Source organism: Idiotropiscis lumnitzeri, chromosome 17 (assembly GCF_059441095.1).
Source record: "Idiotropiscis lumnitzeri isolate Australia: NSW breed Sydney's pygmy pipehorse chromosome 17, RoL_Ilum_1.0, whole genome shotgun sequence".
NCBI classification, from domain to species: Eukaryota; Metazoa; Chordata; class Actinopteri; order Syngnathiformes; family Syngnathidae; genus Idiotropiscis; species Idiotropiscis lumnitzeri.
Genome location: NC_142407.1, coordinates 6,699,805 through 6,719,610, shown reverse-complemented (window position 1 = coordinate 6,719,610; position 19,806 = coordinate 6,699,805). Strand labels below are relative to the sequence as shown.

The window sequence follows — 19,806 nt, the reverse complement described above, 5'->3', positions numbered from 1 at the left end:
TCATAATAGATACAAAATAAATGTAAGGTTGACAGTGTGGTTCACAGTGATGTACAACATCATCCTGTTTGTCTTTCAGTGTCAATCAAAATGGTTAAAAATCAATTGAGAGCACAATTGGAAATTCAAGTAATAATTCAAATAATAATTCAGTAGACAACCATCATAGGACCATGCCTTTGTTCTCTGGGTTGCACCTAACGTTCATGGTAACTATGTATGTTTGTTCTGTTGGATACAGAAAAAAAAGAATAAATTAAATAAATAATACAAACTGTTCAGGACTGTTGTAGTAATCATCATGCATGGCTCACCGTTCCGAAGTCAAGGGTTTGAATCTCAGTTGGCCTTTTGAGTTACGTTGCCACAATAGGAACAGAACCCATCATTCAGGACCCGCTGTATTTAAAATATCCAAAGAATTAATTAAATGATATTTTCCACTATTTTGTCAGAATGGGCTTCACCCATATTATGTTTCTTGTTCAATTTCTTTTTATTGAATTACAATTGTGTAACAATGCTGGTTGGAAGTTCAAATACACATCATCATCATTGGACATTTCCTGTACAATTTATTTAGGTATTCCTCATTTTCTCTACTCTGACCTTGTTTATCTTGCCGCCAATAGAACATGAAAAAAAAAACTTTCATTAGACATATAACATCTAATTTGCGTTCTTAACAGAAATGGCTGTTATCCTATTATTTTTTTCATTCATTCATTAAATGGCTCGGCAGTTAAATGCATCCAAATGTTCCCTCGTGCAGTGGAATGGCTTCTTCATGGCACTGCAACCCAAAATATGGCCTGAAAGGAAATTTATATGAAAGCATTACACAATAATATACACATATACAATTCACACACATTTTTTTTCACAAAACATATGCATATATGTATCCATTGTTTTTAGTGTTCTGTCACTATGGGAGAATACAGTTGCATTGCTTTGCCGTCATCAAAAGTATTGAAATGAGTACTTACATTTTTGCTAAGTTGTTTGATCTAACATTTGCAGGTAAGGCAGGTAACTGTTTTTGGGCCCAGGAGGAGAAATAGAAATTTTTCCACCATCCAATATAACATTCTCACCAAACTTACACAGCTAAATTCGAAGAAAAAAACAGACTTAGCTACAGTGTTTATGGACACATTATTTGTGTGTGCTGTTATGTTTCTACCTGTTTTTCTAAAAGTTTATGAGTCAGGTTTAGAAGTTTGCTTTGTGTGCTTTTTAGGCTACTAAGACGCAAAGTGGCTCTAATTAGAGTCACACTGGATCCTGGTGGCATGCGAGTCCGTCCTGATAGAAGACTCACGGCTTCCTATAGAGAAACGCATTTGAGTTACATCGGCGGTCGTCTACTACTCATACACATATGAACTTATTGTTCCTTATCTTTTTATTTCCATTTTGTATCCATATTTTATAACATTGTATTGTTACCAGTACACTGTTCATCATTGTCTGATTTTTTTTTAATGTTCTCATGATGTGTTGTATTGATACCTGTAATAATAACAAGCCATCATCTCCCCTGCTTCTTCGTGATTTTAATTGCGAACCTTCGACCAGCAAAAGAGCCTGAGTGTCAACATCTCCCAGTAGAGCACAGTCCTCCAGGCTCTGCTTTAACACTTGAGCTGCCTTGTCGTGAAGCTTACCTTTAAAAGACAAAGACAAAAGTTGAGGGGTATCTGGCTTGTGGCAAAAATTTCAGGATGAACCTAAAATGTGTGATAACATTTACCGTTAAACTTAATATTACATTGTATAAACTTGTGAATGCACATCGCATGTCATTCATCCTAAAATTTCCCCAGAAAGCCTAGTATCCCAAACTTCTTCTAAGTAGTGGATACATAACACTGTCAGGTCAGACACATAAGCGTGAAAGCCCAAAAATATAATATTCTTCACAGTATTAAAACTGTCCTGGACTTTGTTTTGGAGATAAGATCAAATTCAAATTCTTGCTCTCCTTTTTTTTTCAGAACAAACCTCTCAGCTCAACTCATGTAAAAAAGCGTGAACGTGAGACAAGAAAACTACAAAGACAGACCTGGATTAGGAACTGTGACATCGGAAGCCTGTACAAGAACACAGCGGAGCAGTGCCACGCGGCAACGTAACCATAGAGCACCGCCGACCCTTTCACTGGCCCCAACGGCTCTGGGGCAGTCCTCATGTTGAATGTAGGGTTCAGTTCTCTGTTGACGGAATAGAACACAAATTGCCACGTGCATTCTTGCACCCTATACTTCATAAGATCAACCACCCTTGCCACATTTGCATATAGATCTATTTTTACTCCAGGTATTCTCTCCAAACAGATAACAGACATGCGACCTGTTCAGTTTCAGTTTCCGCAAGCGGAAGCTCAGAAGTTGGTTTCTTATGATCCGGTATGGATTCTTTAAAGTCCTGCAGGAGCATCAATGACGAAACTGCCATGTCAGAACTGAGGATGTACAGAGATGAAACTAAAAACTGGTATAATATAGAAAACGAGAACACAAACTTAACTCACGCTAGCAGTGCTTATACCTTTGCGCCACATGTCCTTGCTGCAGGTAGAGGTTGGCCTTGAGAAGATTTGCCTCTAGTTTTAATTCCATGTTCTCAATTTCACTGTAGGAGGGACATGGGAGTTTCTCCAATATGAAGTTCAAAAAGATGGTAGCTGCTTCTAGCAAAAGGTACTACATCAGAAGAGACAAATGACAAATTGGGAGACGAAATGAAGTGAAGCAAAGATTGGTGAAAACTTTTTACCTTGATATTTCCAAGAGTGACTTTCTGCTGAGAAGCAAATCCCCTCCCTTTTGGCTTTTCCTGCTCTAGCTCCGACTCTTCAGTTTCCATTGGGACTTGTTCCTGTTCGTCTTCATAATCTGTCACTAATTATGCATATTAAAAAAAAGAGATTGGATGCAGCTCATTAAAAAAGAAAACAGTGCTGCACAAATGTTAAACAGTACCACCCACTCAATATCACATAAGTGCACAAGCAACTCTAGAAAAATTTACTATTTACGTGTTCAGACCTGGCTCGGGTGGGCCATTTACAGTGCTACTGAGGGCCAGGGCGAGTTGAACACGTGCAAGGTTAAATCGGAAACCCAATGCAGATCCATAAAGCATGCTGAGCTCTGGAGAAAGCTCGCAGCTCACAAGTTCCTCTAAAGCCTAAGACAGAAGTCACAATAGTAACATCAATAACGAGTACAGAAACAACCAATGAATTCACTAAACACGGACTCAATGATGAACTTTATAGAAATGGAGCAGAGACATTACCAGAACATTGTCCAGGAGGGACTTGTTGTTCCAAAACATCTTCTTTGACCGCTGAACAAGCACAATGTATTATTGAATTATCATTTATGAAGTTGCACTGTGCATTTTAAAATCACAGGTGACTAACATTCTAATATTCTTAAACTAGGTTTAAAAACAAAATCAGAAAAGTGAGTGTGAGTCCTCTTACTCGGCGAGACTCACGAATGATGTAGCGTCCATTGGGGAGAAGAATCCCCGCCCCTCTTGAGAGTTGCTCAGTTTCCTTTATGGCCTCAGAGAATAAGCACAGTTCAGTGAGCGCCCGTACCTGCAGTAAACATCAACAAAATAAGTAAAACACATTCGAGGAATTAAAGGAAACAACAGGTGAGGGCAATCAATAAAAATGGTGACCTTAATAATTCTGCTTTCAACATTGCGTTGAACGTCTCTGCACACTGTCCCCACAAAATACTGATAAAGTGCCAGCATGGGTAAAAGCTGAAATTACAATCAATCTCAATATCAAACATACAGAACAGATCCCATCAGATTATGCAGTTGCATTCATGTTGTTGTCATATTTTATGCGCGATAATGTTTGCGTGTCCACCGTTATGTAGTAGCCCGCGATGAACAGCCATTGGCAAATGAAGTTCAGGCTGGCGACAGTGGTGGCAAGATCGGCCCTGTGAGGTTCTGAGAAAAGATCGACTCCAGGGAGTAGTTCATCACCAATGCTGTATGAAGCATACTGGAGGTCATCCAGGGGATGAGCCAGGGAGCAGCACAGCACACACTAGGGATGGTTGGGATTCATAGATAAACGTATAAATCCACTAACCACAGTGAGAGTGAGTTTCAAATCAACCAAAACAATTACCTTGAAAAGGTGAGCTGACAAGAGACAGCACTTGGTCCTCTGGCTGATATCTGAAGTTAGAATATACCTACAGATAGGCCACACATTGTTGAAGTGTCAACTATGTTGTAAAAAAAAAAAAAACTTTTTACAAACTCCCACTAGAACCCACTGTGCAATTTTAGCAGTGATCACAGCCGCCTGTAGACATCCCCAAAGGCCTGCTTGTCTCAGAGTTTGTTGCAGGGTGCCGCCCCCATATGACACCCAGTCCCATTTATCGATCACTGCTGAGCTGTGTAAGGCAGCATCAACCGCTTTACTCCAGCAAGAGTGCGCCATCCTGCACAAAAAGAAAAACAAGAAAAAAAAAAATGCAGGACAATAATGAACAACTGGCACGCTTCTTCAACGTAGTTTTGGCAGTGCAATTGCATGGAAAAAGATGATAATAAAAGGCTTGTTTCAGCATGCACACATTCTCAGACAGGGGAGAAAATAGATTTCTGACCGTGTGTTTAAGTCATAGAAATACAGGTTTCCCATTTCATGCAGAGCAAACACACTGAGGGATTCTTGGTTGTTGGTCTGGAGATATTCTGTAAGTCATAAAAAGAAATATTTCACGAATTGTTTAAATTAGTGTTCTGAGACACGCAACTTATCTGCAATCTTTATACTTGTCCTGTACAGGGTTTTTTTTTTTTTTTGCTCTTACTTGTAGCAGCCAAGTATGTAGAGATGATTCTGGGCATGTAGTCAGTTCTGACAGGGTGATTGTAGAGGGTGTCCGGAGTAATGTGGTCATTATTAATCAGGTCCCAAGGCTGGATGTTTGGTGTGGTGATAAGTATGGGATTGAAGTCGATCAAGTCCGATGTGATTTCACAGGGATGTTCAGTTTCAAAACCTGGTTGTGTATGGGCCAGTAGCAGCAGCAATAATGATCGGCTATAGCGGAACACTTGAAGACAATGCGGTATCCTTTCAACAGCTTGACGGTAATAGTGCAGTGTGTTCGCCACATCCAGAGGAACACACACAAGCAACTGAGAGCGCTTAATTTCTGCATCTTAGCGACACACAGAGCACATGATAATATTACCAACACAATAAAAATACATGCCTGTGACTACTACTTGTATTCTAACCTTTGAGTTCAGTTTCTTCATTTGGCGTGAACTTCACCACAGAGCTTGGTGACTGGTTGGCAGATCGACGGAGCCACCCACTGAACAGCTGACACCCTGCGTAACTCTTGTATGTGACCTAAAACAGAAAAGCGCCACACATGCACTGAGAACAGAATGCTGTGAAATGTGATCGAGTCATTTCCTGAATGATGATGCGCAAACATGTTACCTCCTTGCCAGTGGTCCACCGAGTCTTGATATGGTGTGGCTGTGGGACTTTAGAGCCACCATTAGTACGAATCCTTTCAAGGAGCTTCCTCTGGGCGAGGACCAACAGGGGGGTCACCGTCAAGGCATATCGTTCGCTAGGATGGCACAGGTCAAATCCACGATAATACATGAATGGCTATTTTTGAGTACGGCATACTATACAGTATACAAGAGTCGATGCATCGTGTCGTACAGAAAGGTGTTTCTGATACGCTTGTATTTTTTAGCTGAATAGAAACAAAACACCAGCATATTTTTTCATCACAGCTCTCCTTGTCATATACTTAAACCTGGGGGATAACATTTACCGGGTGTATGAGTTGAAAATGAGGGCAATGTGTGCCAGGCGTTCCCATTTGCCGCTGTCATGGAGCAGCTCCAGAGTGCGCAACACTAAACTGTGCACAAAACCCATGTCCACTCGGGTGCAGTCATCCAGTGGAGCTGAGAAACAGAGACTGAACTCGTGTTCTTCCTCAGTCACACTGTCATAAAAACGCCACAGCTTGAGATGGCAACAAAAGGGGTGGTTAAAAATGGATGAAGCGAAAAGCACTTCGGTTTCGTTTACGGTACTGTCTGATAGTGTAGGTGACACTTACTCCCAGTCTGCTTAGCATGTCCATGATCAGATCAGTTGCGAGCACTAACAGAGGGGTGAAGTTGTTGTGCAACTCATGTGATGTAACCAGGAAGGGAGGTTGAAGCTGAGAAGCTATCCGATGTAATGCAATAAGTCTGTTGCTTTCTTCCCACACAGTGTGACAGACCTTCTGCAAATTTGTCCAGTGACCTCCACGGTGTGCTAATACCTGAAAAAGTACAAAAAAAAAAAAACACGTACCGCAACACAAATAGTAAAACTGAACTAATTTAGTATGTGACTGCAATTTGGGTTTTTTTTTTTTCAAAGGAGGCTGAAATAGTGGCAAGAGGAAGAGTAAAAAATTACACTTACGTTTTTCAAGTTTTTATTATGGAAAATATGAATTGATTTAAGCCTTCAGAAATTCAAAAGATATCTGTTAAGGAGTAAACGCTGTCAAAAATGTTCTTCCATAATTTGCTATTTGCATGTATATTATCTGCTTACAGTTAGTATATATAAGAAAAAAGTGTAGGAGCTCGAACAATAATAATTTCTAACACCATAACAGTATTAGTTAAAATGCAGCCTTTTTACCTGCTGAAATCAGTTACTTAAAAGGTACTTATTCGTTATTTTATAGACTATAATTTATAAATCACAAACATATTTTAATTGTTTAATTAGTTAAAATTGAATGAATAATAAGTAAAGAAATTAAAATGAGCGAGCATTGTGTAATTACTTAAAACAAATTTTCATAGATGTGAAAATTTAGTGATACTTATTCAAAATATATTACTCAGATTCCAAATATTAAATAAAATACAAAATTTTACATAAAATGCAAATATATTTTTAAAATAATAATAAATATACAATTGCATTGTTTATTTTATTGAATGTTGGTTATTAATTAAATCAATTATAATTGATGCAATTTAATGATATAAATGCAATATTATTTTATGATTAAAATAAACATTTCTGTACTTTTATAAATTAATTGCATTTTGTATTTCATTGAATATTTGTTAACTTATTCATAATTCAATTAATTTTAAATGATACATTAGACTAATTATTAACCATTTCTCACATATTTTAATGCATTTATTTATTTTATTTGCACTCCACCCAAAAATGACCTGCCAAATCATGTCTATTTTAAAAATCCAACGTGACCCTTGAGCAAAAATGTTTTCCCACCCATGGTCTATGTTAACTAAATTTACCATCGCCCTGCGTAGATGTAAAGCAGCTTTCTCCAGTGACTCCAACGGTATTGTTTTTGGCTCCTCTGGCTTTTGAGGGGGGTTTTCCACCTCCTCGCAGCTCTCCACACTTTCAGAACTATCCTCTAGGTGGAAGAAAGCAAAAAGCAAAACTCTGACTTATCTATTTCAATTAGTTTGTCTTGGTCAAAAACGTACCTACCATTTTTATCACAGTCTTTGCTTGAACCATTATCTGACAGATCAGAGTGTGACAAGTCTTTCTCTGAACTAACTTGACATATGGTGGCTTGCTGCTCTTCTAAATTCATCTTCAGCAGAACACCAGAGTTGGCCAAAAAGAAGATTGAGTGATTCAAGTGGCTGTACCTAAAACAGACAACACAATTCAGTCTGTACTCCGACACAATCCAATGAGATGCCTCTTGCATGGTAATTTATACTGGAATTGTGGGAAGTAACTGGCATGATACTGTATGAGGTATGTGCAAACCTGGATTGCAGGGACCCTTCATGCAATGGGTGGAGCTCCTGTTCGAAAAGTGTAAGATGTGCCTGAGCGATGTTGTAATTGATCTGAGACCGCCACACTCTTTCCTCAGAGCACCTCCTTCTCAGCTGAAGCCGCCTGGAGTGTCGTTCCACCACAGTATTCATCGAGGACATCAGCCTGTCGACTGCCTTCAGCTCCCTATGCAATAAGAACACTTGACTGAGATTACAGCATGAAAATATCAACACGTTAAAGTCACCGACTAAATCTACCTGACAGTTCTTGCTGTCATAAGTGCGCCGCGTCTCAGTTTCTTCCGTTTCTTTGGAGCCTTTTTCGAGGTCTTATGCAATAAAAGAGGTTCATGATCATATCACGAAGGCGTGCTGAATGATATGGCTCTTTGTAACTCTTTTGAGTACACCTGAATACTTTTACCTGTGATGTTTGACCTTCTGTCGCAGTGGTCTCATTTGTTTCTTTTTCGCATTGAGTGTTTTTCTCTGAACATTTGGCGGACATTATCATTTCGTCATCTCTCCTGGCAAAGACAGGATCATTTACAAAGTGTTATGTCTTCATCACCATAGGCCAAATGTTGATAAGCCATTGAAAAATCACTATCAAAAGCAGAAACCATTATTTAAAGGGGCAGACACAAATAAAAAAATAATTGGCAATAAAATGTTCTGTGTGGCATTTTGATTAACATTGTGTTTGGGGAAAACAAATTAAGCAGCAAATCCACCCGTTTTTAGTCATCTCAGGGGGCGGCAATTTTGTCACTACTGTCAACTGAAAATGGCATCACAGTTGCTCGGTGCTCAGGTAACGACCAATCATGGCTCACCTGTTCTCCGTGGTTAATTCTTACTTGAACCCTGAGCCACTGTGAGGTCATTTTCAGTCAAAAGCAGGTGACAAAATGTCCACCCCCTGAAATTGCAAAAAAAAAAAAAAAAATGGTGGCTTTTACTGCTTAACTCATATTCCGCAAATCCAATATTAATCAGAAAGTTTTAAGCTCATGGGTCTGCATAGAACATATTATTGCCAAGAAAAATTTTGGTTCAACTTCCCCTTTAAGTCAAACCATGGTTCATAAAAACTCACACCTGGCAAGAAATCTAAATATGGTTTGACCCCACTGTAAAACAAGACCTAGGTGTCCTTCTTCCAAGGCTCTCTGAAGTAATAGCGCCGAAATCTCCACAAAATTTGAATGGCTGCCGAGCTGCATCACTATGACAAAAACAAAGACACTCATAGTGGAAAATGGGAATTGATTTGATTTGATTTGAAACCTAATATGATGCACACTACTACTTACCAATTCGATAAGCATGCGGTAGAGTGCTAGTCAACATCCGCTCACGCAGTGTGGCGGTGTCCTCAGAACCACTCAGTGAGGGGGAACTCTCTATGGAAACATACATAGTAACTGATTATGAAAGAAAATGACCAATTGAATATTCTCGTGATGTGCAAATTTCAGCTAAATTAATGTGCTTTAGCTGACCATTTGTGCACATTAAAATAATAAAATAATAAATAAAACATCCCAAAAATGTGGTTCGGAATGCGAACATTATTTTCTGGACTAAAATTAAAACAACCACAAACTCATGATCATCATGCACATCACCACAAGTATTAAGAAGTTTTTGACGCCTGCCTGGAGACAAAAACTCCATGAAACACCTGTTGCTTTCAACGGCATGGAGTTTCACTTTACTTTAGTTTAATTTTTCAGTGTGATTACTTTTCTTTATTCCAAAATGACAGTTGGAAAATTTAAAATCGGACTTAAACAGTGGAGTTGCACGAGTGGGACAAATGATTAAATTTACATTATTTCCGATAGTTTTTTTGTTTTGTTTTTTTCAAAATTCAAACACCATGATTGCTCAACTATGGAGGTTCATCTGTCAAACTTTTTAAAATAGTTTATTACCAATTACTGTGTCGGGATCTGCCTCAGCTGTTATGACCTCCTTGAACTTCCCAAAGAGTACCTTCATTTGAACACATTTTCTCATTTCTTTCTTCACTGCAGCAGGATCTTCTGTCTTTGACTAAGAACACACGTACAGAAAAACACATGATTGAAAATTGAGCCCTGAATGGATCTTGAAATGTGACCTTTCTGACGGTAGGTTTTAAAAACAGAAAAAAAATTCCTCTTTACCGACACACGTTTGCAAGCAAGTCTAATGAAGCGCTCCTGGGCATCAAAGACGTCTTGAAGAAGAGCATGACCGCAGTCTATAGCCACGGAGGCCTTCTGGTGCTCGTTCAGTGCACATAATGCCTGATGATGGAGGAAAATTACTGGCAGAATGTTATCGCTTTATTATCCGGGTTTAAACACTGTTTGGATTTCCAGTGACGTTTTGAGGATTCTGCCATGATGGACCATTATGCAATGACCGAGAGACATGCGTACATACCTTGGACAGATAGTTGGTGATGCAGGCAATCATGTGCATAAGCGTCTCCACTGTGTTTTTGGACCATTTTTGTTTGAGGTGAGCTTCATTCTCTTTCAGTACATTTAAACATTTGGTCAGCAACTGAAAAAATGAAACACAATACCAAATTGGTTTAAATGATGTTACACATGGGAGGAAAAATGTAAATGATGTTTTACCTTTACTGCAGGATCACAAGGGATCTGATGGAAGATGAATGGAACCAAGAGGCCATAACAGCTTATGACAGCTTGAACAGCAAAACTGCTGTCATTCAACCACATTGCCAAGTCCATGGCGACTAGCAATCGTTCACATTCTGCTAATCTTGCTTCCTGTGCATACAACACATCCACGTCCATGTCAACATCCACTCGCTTTCCGAAGTTGGAGTCAACGACTCCAGCACACAAAGGGAACTGTACACACCTGTTTCCAGACAAAGAGTCCACAGATGCTGCCTGAGTCGCAGAGGAGAGATTGCTGCTGAATGTTAATGTCGGTCTCAATGAAGATGGACGTGAGGAAGAGCTGACACTGGAGTGGAGACGAGCATTGCAGATATTTCATGTGCAGCCTAAAATAAGAGTAGACTGAGATAAGCAAAGAGCAAACTTTCAGACAGACAGACACGGATGGATGGATGGATGGACAGATAGATAAGCTGCTCACGCTATTGAAGCAAGTCTATCCTGTGTTTTGTCGGGCCCATTGTCAAGAAGGGTAAAATGGTTCCATAATTCCTTGCATGCTTTTTTTGCAATGTCAAATTGTTTCGTTTGAAATGCCACCTGAGAAGAGGCAAAAAAAAAAAAGCAATTTCCATTCTAGTAGCATGGTTTGGGAAATACAATATTTCCAAAAGTGGAAAAGGTCCCAGAAAAGAAAGTGCACCTGTGCCAAGTGAGCCCATGTGGAAAGCAGCGACTGCGGCATGGAAGTCATCAGTGGGAAGGTGGACGCTCCAATGGCATTGCCAAGTAACTTCCCTTGGCAGTTGTATGCTGCTAAGGCAAAAACGTACTTCTGGTTCGGTTCCAGCCTCTCCACCTTCAGCTGCCATTCGCCACATACTGCTGGTACCTGCAAATAGTCATTACAGCATATCAATGCATCGGTTTTTCAGATGACAACATTTGGAATAAATGGCATACCAAATTTCCCGTTCCGGCCAGGCTGTAGTCTCCGAGGCGGACTTTCAGGTCCATGCCCTCAGCTGCACGGCCACAAAGCTGGTACCAGCACACCTTGATTGATGCAGGAAGGGAATTAATCGCGATACATTGTGTTGTTGATGTGACACGAACATAAAAAGGAACCCTTACTTGTTCTTCCATGTGGTACGGAGCGGGAGCAAAGGTTAAGGAGCGGTTGGTGCGTGAGATTAAGATAGGACGAGGTGGAGGCATTTCCTTTTCATCCTTTATCACTTTCCCTTTATTTTCAAATGACAACTTTGGGTTGTTGGCAATATACAGTTTTCTTTCTTCTATCGCTGCCTTCTCGATTAAAATACAGGCTTCCTGGTGAAGGAAATAAGGATGGACGTTGCTTATTGGTTATTAGTAAATATCAGTAACCGGCGTTGGATAAAATCTTATTCATGACTTATAAAGTATATGCAGTACACTTCACAAAAAAGGTAATGCTAGTCAGGTGTCTATCTGCAACTTTTACATCATTGGCCATCTCTAAACTTATGAATGCCCATATTCGACTATTCATTGTTTTATTTTGTTTCTTTTTAAACTATATACTGTTCAATTGCAAGGAGCTAATTGGTAAACTTTGATGTAAATATTTGATCTATCAATGAACCAATACATTTACTAGCGCATCCATTTCCATGCCTTTGTTTGACTCTGCCACTCTCTGCATATTCCTGCTGCAACCTTATTTTTTTGTTCATGAAAAATAATGAAGTTAACAAATTATTTATAGAAAAGAAAAGAATCCCTTTAAAGTTTTTGGCATGAGCAATGAATAAGCTTTTGTATAGAACCTCGAGAAGACTCCTGGTTACACTGGACTCATTTGACTTCTTTCCATCATACAATAGCAAGGCCTTCTGGATCAGGAATAGTGCTTTAGACACTTTGTTCTTCTTGATCTTGTCCAAGAGATCAGATTCTGACACTGAAAACATCAAACAGCATAAGCATCTACAAATCCAATGGTTATTTAAGCTTGCAGCAAATGAGGCTCACCTGCATTTAACTGCATTAACTTGAGAGATGCCCGGTGGTAGATGATGTCCAGTTCAAGAAGAATGTCAATTGCGAGCATGGATGTATGTGTAGACTGTCTGGCTCGATCCCTTTTGACATCTGACTCAATTTCTTCCTTTTGCTTCTCACTTATTTCAGTCCCTCCGTTTCCATCTTCCCTCTTGGAAAGGAATCAGAGGACAATCACAGCATCCAAACATGAAAACATTTGTAAAAGCAAAACGGAATCAAATGAATACATGAACAGTACGTGCCAGCAGGTAAGTAATGTCAGGGGGCGCTGCGCCATCTTGGGGCATGAGTGTTACCACACGCTTGACCAGAGCCTTGAAACCCTTCTCCACCACCATGCACACTTTCTGAAGCAGGTCTATACGGGAACCCTGAAAAAAAAAAACAGCACCAGCTTACATGATATATTATTCGAAACTAATTGTTGCTGCAATGCAAATTGTAGTTCAGTACCTTTAGCAGAGTGAAGCAGTATTTCTTTTCACTACCAACTTTGACTTTCGGCGGCACTATGGAGAACAAATTCTAGTTTTACAAATCAAAACGTATCATAAATGCCGAAATGACATCGCCTCTTTCTGTTCCGGCGAGGAGTGTCTACACCAGGGGTAGGCAACTCTGACCCTAAAGAGCCACTGTCCTGCCTGTTTTAGAGGTTTCCCTCCTCAACACACCTGATTGAAATGATCAGCTCATCAGCAAGATCCATAGAAGCTTGCTGACAGTCCTGATCAAAGGAAGGAAACTTCTAAAACAGGCAGGAAAGTGGCTCTTCAGGACCGGAGTTGCCGACACAAAATTAGTGTGCTCACACTGCTCAATGCGATCAGCCGCACTCTCGAGCAGTAAGACCAAGCTGTGGATCATCTCTGCTGTCTTTATGCAGTCAACCGTTGCCAGGTCACAGGCAAAGGCCACCTCACACTGCATGGACAGGCACCACGCCCACTGCATGGGCAGGAAGAGAAATAAATCAAATGGCAAAAGCACTGTCATTGTTCATGTTTTACCTTGTCATGATCCTGTGTGTATTCAGGGACTTTTATCTGATCCATTTGAATCACCAGCTTCAGCTTACCCCAGAGAAAGAGCAAAACATCCCAAACTAGTTCGATATCTGGTTGTGCCTCCTACAAATCAGCACAACCATAAATGCATGCTTTTTATCCAAACCAATAAGAAATCACACATACAGGTTACACATGACCGAAAACAGAAGACAGGTTAAATATGAACTTACAGGGACAGAATCACAAACTGCCTTGTAGAGAGTCTCTGTGAGGCCAATGATGTTATCGAGTGACCCCCTGTATCTGTCTGCAGAAAACATTGATGAGCAAGACCAGGTACTGAGTTGAATACTATTCAATTATCAGAAATATGTTTGACAATTTTACTTGCATACACCACATCAGGGATTCCCAACCACTTGTGCTGTTTGTGTGTTGAGTGATTATTATGTGCTGCAGAAAATTATGCTGCATAACTTTGGTTAGAAAAATATTTGTTTGCAAATAATATTTGTGTTTATCAATCCACCCAAGGGACATTGATTGAATAAATAAAAAAAAATAAAAAAATGCTCTTTCACTGCCACCACATAACCCCATTGTTTTTTTTTATCATGCAGGCCAATCCACCAAATTTGTACCATTTGCTAGTTGAATCACCACTTAATTGCTTAATTAGAACGTTTAATTTATAATTAATTTTAGCATACATGTATTTTATTTCAATAACATCGGTTCTGTGAAATGGCCCGTATATATTGTATTGTGACATATTCATTTGGTGGTGTGCTGTCAAAATTTAACTAAAATATAAGCCTTGGCTCATTAAAAGTTGAGAAACATCATACTAGACAATCACCTCTACTCCCAGCGACATCCTCTCTAAGGCGCCTTCTGTGGGAGGACTTCAGAGTGAGGAAACCATTGATCAAGGCGAGCTCGAATTCTGCCTTCCTGAATGCAGGACCTTGCACAACCTGCCATACACAAACAGCACCCATTAAGACAGCCATAATGAAAATTTCCACTACTTTTCTACAAAAATTGGACATGCCGAGAAAAACGCACAGTCAAAATCTCCAGCATCAGTCGAGAATGTTCAACATAAACATCTGGTTGCTTATACTGAATCATCAACTTGATGAACCTGACAGCGGTAGAGACGGGCACTTTGTTTTCCCCTGTGGCAAAACAACACACACACACACTCACAAAACCATTCACTGGCTGTTGAATATGTAGGAAAATAGAGATTAAAAACTGACACTGACTTACCTGAAATAGCTAATTCCATCAGAGTTGATGTTGTGGAAAGTGCACTAAGTGGTACACAGGACTGTTCTTGACGTTTCTGTTCACTAGTACTAGCCACTCCTTGATGAAACACAAATTCCAGTTACAATCTCACCAGCAACATTTTCTCTGATTAAATTGTGTTTTTTCTTTTTTGACCTACCAGATAATATACTGATTCCAGAGGCAAAGAGCTCAACAACCACCTCCTGCAGCTCTAGTTCTTCCGGCAACTTTGCCTGCAATGGGCGCATGGAGCTGTCCCAAAGTGCTTCACAGATGCCTAAGAACTGTGACGCACTGCTGTCAAAAAGGCCCATCAGCATTCGCTCGGTGGCATTACGAGGCCACGGTATCTACGGCATTAGTTCATTTTTTAAAAAAAATTACAATGCCAAACAATAACAAAGCCATGACATTTAAACGGTCTCTATCATGCATGTTATTCCAAGGGTGAAAGTAACAATTTAAAAAAGCAGTTTGAAAATGGTTAAAAGAAGAAAAGACTATTTTGTTGCCAAAATCTTCAAACAAATAGGGTTGCAAAACGGGAATTTACAGAATGCAAAATAACACTTTGCAACCCAAGCTCAATGCAACACTTCAATTCAACATTGACTTTTCAACTGAATATAGATGTCAAATCTTTTCTTTACATTTGGAAAGTCCTTTGGAGTAGTTTTGCTCTTGATTGTAATCATGTGTTTGGGTTTCCTCCTGGTCTCAAACACAGCCCGCTTGAACATCATGACAGCAAGCTGGAAGAAAAAGAATATATAAAGATATACATCAAGATTTGCTTTTCTTACCCTTTAAACCAGGTGTGGGCAAACTACGGCGTGGGGGCCACATGCGGCCCATTAAATGTTTTAATCCGTCCCGCCGCAACTTGAAAAAAAATTAAATGAATAAACCTTGTTAATGTTTTATTTTCTAAATACTTTGGTTCATATATATTTTGTTGTTGTTTTGCTTTTGTTCACTCAAATTAAATGTATTTTTTTTCTCCAATGAGGTGGTTACCAAAACACTCCATCCATCTGCTCCAGGTCTGGCCCCTCTGTCAAATTTTAGAACCCATTGTGGCCCGCCAATCAAAAAGTTTGCCCACCCCTGCTTTAAACGTTCTACACTGATACCAACGCAAATTGCAGCAAAGACAAAAGACAGAATTAAATAAATATAAAGGTAGTCTAATGCCTTGATGGAGGCTTCTCTGAAGGCCAATTGAGTCTCTTTGTTTGAGGGACCACAATTCTCCTTATCCTTCTCTTGTTCTGCAAGGTCGTTGATTTTTCCAAGGGCTCTCCTGGCAAATTCCTGTATCGGAATATAAAATTAAAATAACACTTCCTTTTTATTGGATCAAAGCACTAATCAAGATAGTGGAGGCTGATCCAAGATTGTCATCATTTAGGTGTCTGAACAGTGTTCCAAGTTGGTTTCACCTCTGCCTGTAGAGAAGCTTGGTTGTCATAGTAACAGTGACAGACAGTACAGTAGAGTTTGACAAGCCATGGCAGATGTTTAACAGTCATGATGGGCATGGTTGACTCTAAAGTGAGGCTTGCCCACAGAAGGTACTCCAATGCCTAGAAAGGATGGCAAAAGAGGGAAAAGTTAAATGGAATTCCGACGATATAACATGTTTTGTTAAGGAGTTTTTTTACCTTTGCACTATGATTCAATGCCATCAAGTAGTTACACATTTTGAAGATGTGCAACGTTCCTGGAAAAGGCAGGTTACAGAAAGAAAAAAAGTTTTGGCCTGCTGGTAACCTGCTTCACCGAAATAATTTACCAAAAAGAAAAGAAGAAAACTAGGTACCATTATAAATTATCCAGCAGAGATGCCTTTTCTGCAGAAAAGCCTGCATCATTATCCTGATGAAGTTCAGCACATGCAGCAGTTTCGAAAGCCCCTTCTGGCTGAGAACCATCGGCCTTTTCTCCAACTCAAATATGCACAGCGCACAGCCCAGCATTGAACGGACCTAAGCACACACAGATCAGGAGCCAAAAATAATAATTATCAGCAACGACGCTGAAAAGCAACACTTGTAGTGGCGAGGAAGAAAAATAATCACAATACAACAACAAAATACCTTCATGGTGAAGACATCTTGGTCTGTGTCAAAACCTTCAGGAAAGAAGCATTTGATGAAGTGGTCCACATCTGTAATGTCAGTTATACTAGTTGAGCAGAACTGAAGTAAGTGTAGTCTATAGCCTTGTGACAGAGCCGCCTGGTACAGCTGAATAGAGAACAGACAAATATACACAAATAACACAAATGACTGAGTATACAGGCAGGTAATTTGACAATTTGAAAATTACCTTTAATCCAGTGAGAAAATCTCCAATCTGTAACATGCGCTCCTGGTACAATTTAAAAGGCAGGCGTGGTTTGAAGTTTTGCCAGATCTCTGCCAGCAGTGTAATCCTTAAAACCAGAGGTGTCAAAGTCATTTTGGTGAACGAGCCACATCGTGGTTCTGGTTTCCCTCAGGGGGCCGTTATGAATGCGAACTCATATAAATCACCTTACATTATCACTTACACACAATACATTGATACAAAGCTAGTTTTGAAATCCAAAGCCAGTAATAAATGGCAATATCTCATATTTCAATGTTGTTAAAAGTGAAGAAAATGTGCTAGTAGTAGCAAGTTGAAGCACATGATTTTCCCTTAGCGGGCCACATAAAATTAGGTCGCGGGCCACATCTGGCCCCCAGGCCTTGAGTTTGACACATGTGCTTAAAACGTTGTGAAAACAAAACGCTCAATAACATGATGACAGTGGAACCAGAGCACCTATTTGAGACTCGTCTACTCCCGTTTAACAATCTGTTATGTTTCTTACCTAGACAACAGTTTCCAAATACAAATTGTGTACGTTCTAAGTATACAGTTCATCACCTAAAATAAATCCTCAAATCATACAGTGCACTCAAATTCCTTCCAATCTTTTAATTTTAATGACAGGTAACATGGCCCATAAAGACAACCGTAACTAATAGAACCCAAAATCAATACTGTTTTGTTCAGTTAACAACTTTGTTGAGAATAAGATGAAACATAGATCAATAACATATTGTGTGTTAGGGGAAAAAAAATTTTCTCATCACGTTAAATAAAGCGCACAGTATATAAAAGTTAGCTAACCTACCCTTTAGCATAAGAGACGTTGTCCTGGCGGGTGGACGATGCCACTCGTTTCATTACTGTCATAAACGAGTTAATGTCTCGCTCAAAAGATACAATGACTGGGTTTCGTTTGTCAATTTTGCCATAATAGGTCGCTGGTAAATCCATCGAGGCCATAATAGTTTTTTTACCCATCAACAAGCGTTGGGTGAGGGCATATCACCATGGTAACGACGCTAACTAAAGCTAAGTCAAACAGTGATGCATTAACGTTTCAAAGAAAAGTCGGAAATTTTAAGATTTGTGACGTCTCTGTTGCTTTTGTGGAGATAAAGACTTCAATCATAATGCAGTATTGTAAATACCGTACGTGAATTTACACGCGTTAGTTTGTTTGATCACCTTTGTTGACATAAATTGGTACTAACATGCACAATGTCTCATTAGGACCCTATTAATGTATGGCGTAAAAACATTTACTCCATTTGGGCAAATATTTTTCAGTAATCACACCACTGAACACTCAACATTCTGAAATCACATTGTCGGAAACTAATTCAACTTTAATTAAACATGATGAATAAATAAATCTTACTAAGTCCTTTGTTTTTAGGAATGTTTAAATGATTTAGTCAACCAAGTTGACCAATTTTCACTAACAAGCTCAGTTATTTTTTTTTCATCAGGAAACTGAAATTAGTTATTATCTTTTTTATCCATCCATTTTGGAAAAATTAGGAAATAATCGACGACTAGAGAACACGTTTAATGATGAATATGGCCACGCCCCCCTCCGCCCTCCGTCCCTGACTTCGTGTGAACGCGTGGAAGAGACCAGAGTTTTTAACAGTGGTGGTAAAAGGAGGCCTTCTGCTGCATGGTTTGTCAAGAACAGATCCCGTTTCGAGAAACTTGCCATGGACAGCGTAAATTGTACTACACGTTGGAATGTGATGGCCACAAAGCCTTTCAAACTGGTGCAGAACTGCAGTGAGGAAGAGAAAACTCTTGCCAGGTGGTGATTTTGCTACACTGTCTGACAAGTCACAAGCCATGGGCAACGGAATGGAATGCTTAGAAAAACTGCAAACCCTGAACTCAAATGCAGATGACCTCACGTTTGTCTGAATGATACTGAAATCAAAATAGTAATAGAAATAGTGGATACTGACTTTTGGGACGCCCTGGATAGAAATCGTAGGTATACTATGTTTACTAATACATCAACATTCGTTTGATTAGGTACATATTGGAAACTAAAGATTATACATCATTTCCATTTAAATTTATGAAATACTTTTCTTAGATTATTTTATGAAGATTTGTTCTCTCCAATGAGATGAATAGAGGAGGAGAAAATTCCAACGTTTCATAAGTCAACAAATATGATGACCGCGACTGGAATGATACACTCAGACAAATTTGTAGAGGACTTCATATTTGACATCTGAGCTCACAGCAAAATGATACACGCTTTAGCCGCCACCTAATGCAGCACCATACAAACTCATCATTTCCCATTCAAGTCGCACATCCACTTTGCTCGCGGTGCTAAAGCTTCTGGCACTCATGCGCCAGCAGGCTAATGCTCTGGCAGCTCGTCCTCATACAAACACGTGCGCAGAGATCCAGACGGGGGCATTTCCTGGGTAGAGAACATAGGCAGCATCAGCAGTATTCCCAGCCAATGTCACCTCATGACCGTGCAGATGGGAGAGTCAGAGAGACACTGAGAGGGTGAGATAGCGGGAGGGAGAGACGGACAGCCAACGTTG

General features: G+C 39.7%; 1 protein-coding gene across 1 annotated transcript; it reads right to left on the bottom strand.

The window, feature by feature from the left end:
* Positions 1–203: 203 nt before the first annotated feature.
* On the bottom strand, positions 204–18,223 carry cfap54 (cilia and flagella associated 54). Its single transcript, XM_088280451.1, has 56 exons — positions 18,054–18,223; positions 17,219–17,324; positions 16,987–17,136; positions 16,710–16,875; positions 16,552–16,610; positions 16,330–16,473; positions 16,082–16,201; positions 15,538–15,639; positions 15,045–15,237; positions 14,864–14,962; positions 14,657–14,769; positions 14,448–14,565; positions 13,819–13,895; positions 13,589–13,708; positions 13,391–13,526; positions 13,032–13,087; positions 12,821–12,949; positions 12,546–12,726; positions 12,341–12,474; positions 11,664–11,861; positions 11,493–11,585; positions 11,233–11,421; positions 11,011–11,129; positions 10,768–10,915; positions 10,518–10,673; positions 10,318–10,440; positions 10,056–10,178; positions 9,822–9,942; positions 9,198–9,287; positions 8,983–9,109; positions 8,306–8,408; positions 8,140–8,210; positions 7,868–8,065; positions 7,577–7,743; positions 7,375–7,499; positions 6,156–6,365; positions 5,862–6,058; positions 5,513–5,648; positions 5,302–5,419; positions 4,869–5,222; positions 4,662–4,749; positions 4,323–4,493; positions 4,172–4,238; positions 3,902–4,087; positions 3,703–3,789; positions 3,497–3,616; positions 3,307–3,357; positions 3,054–3,195; positions 2,782–2,906; positions 2,554–2,708; positions 2,356–2,467; positions 2,069–2,216; positions 1,516–1,670; positions 1,187–1,330; positions 990–1,110; positions 204–812 (listed from the first exon to the last, which is right to left on the bottom strand). The coding sequence occupies exons 1-55, from the start codon at positions 18,206–18,208 to the stop codon at positions 997–999; spliced, it is 7,389 nt and encodes a 2,462-aa protein (XP_088136577.1). The 5' UTR covers positions 18,209–18,223; the 3' UTR covers positions 204–812; positions 990–996.
* Positions 18,224–19,806: the final 1,583 nt, after the last annotated feature.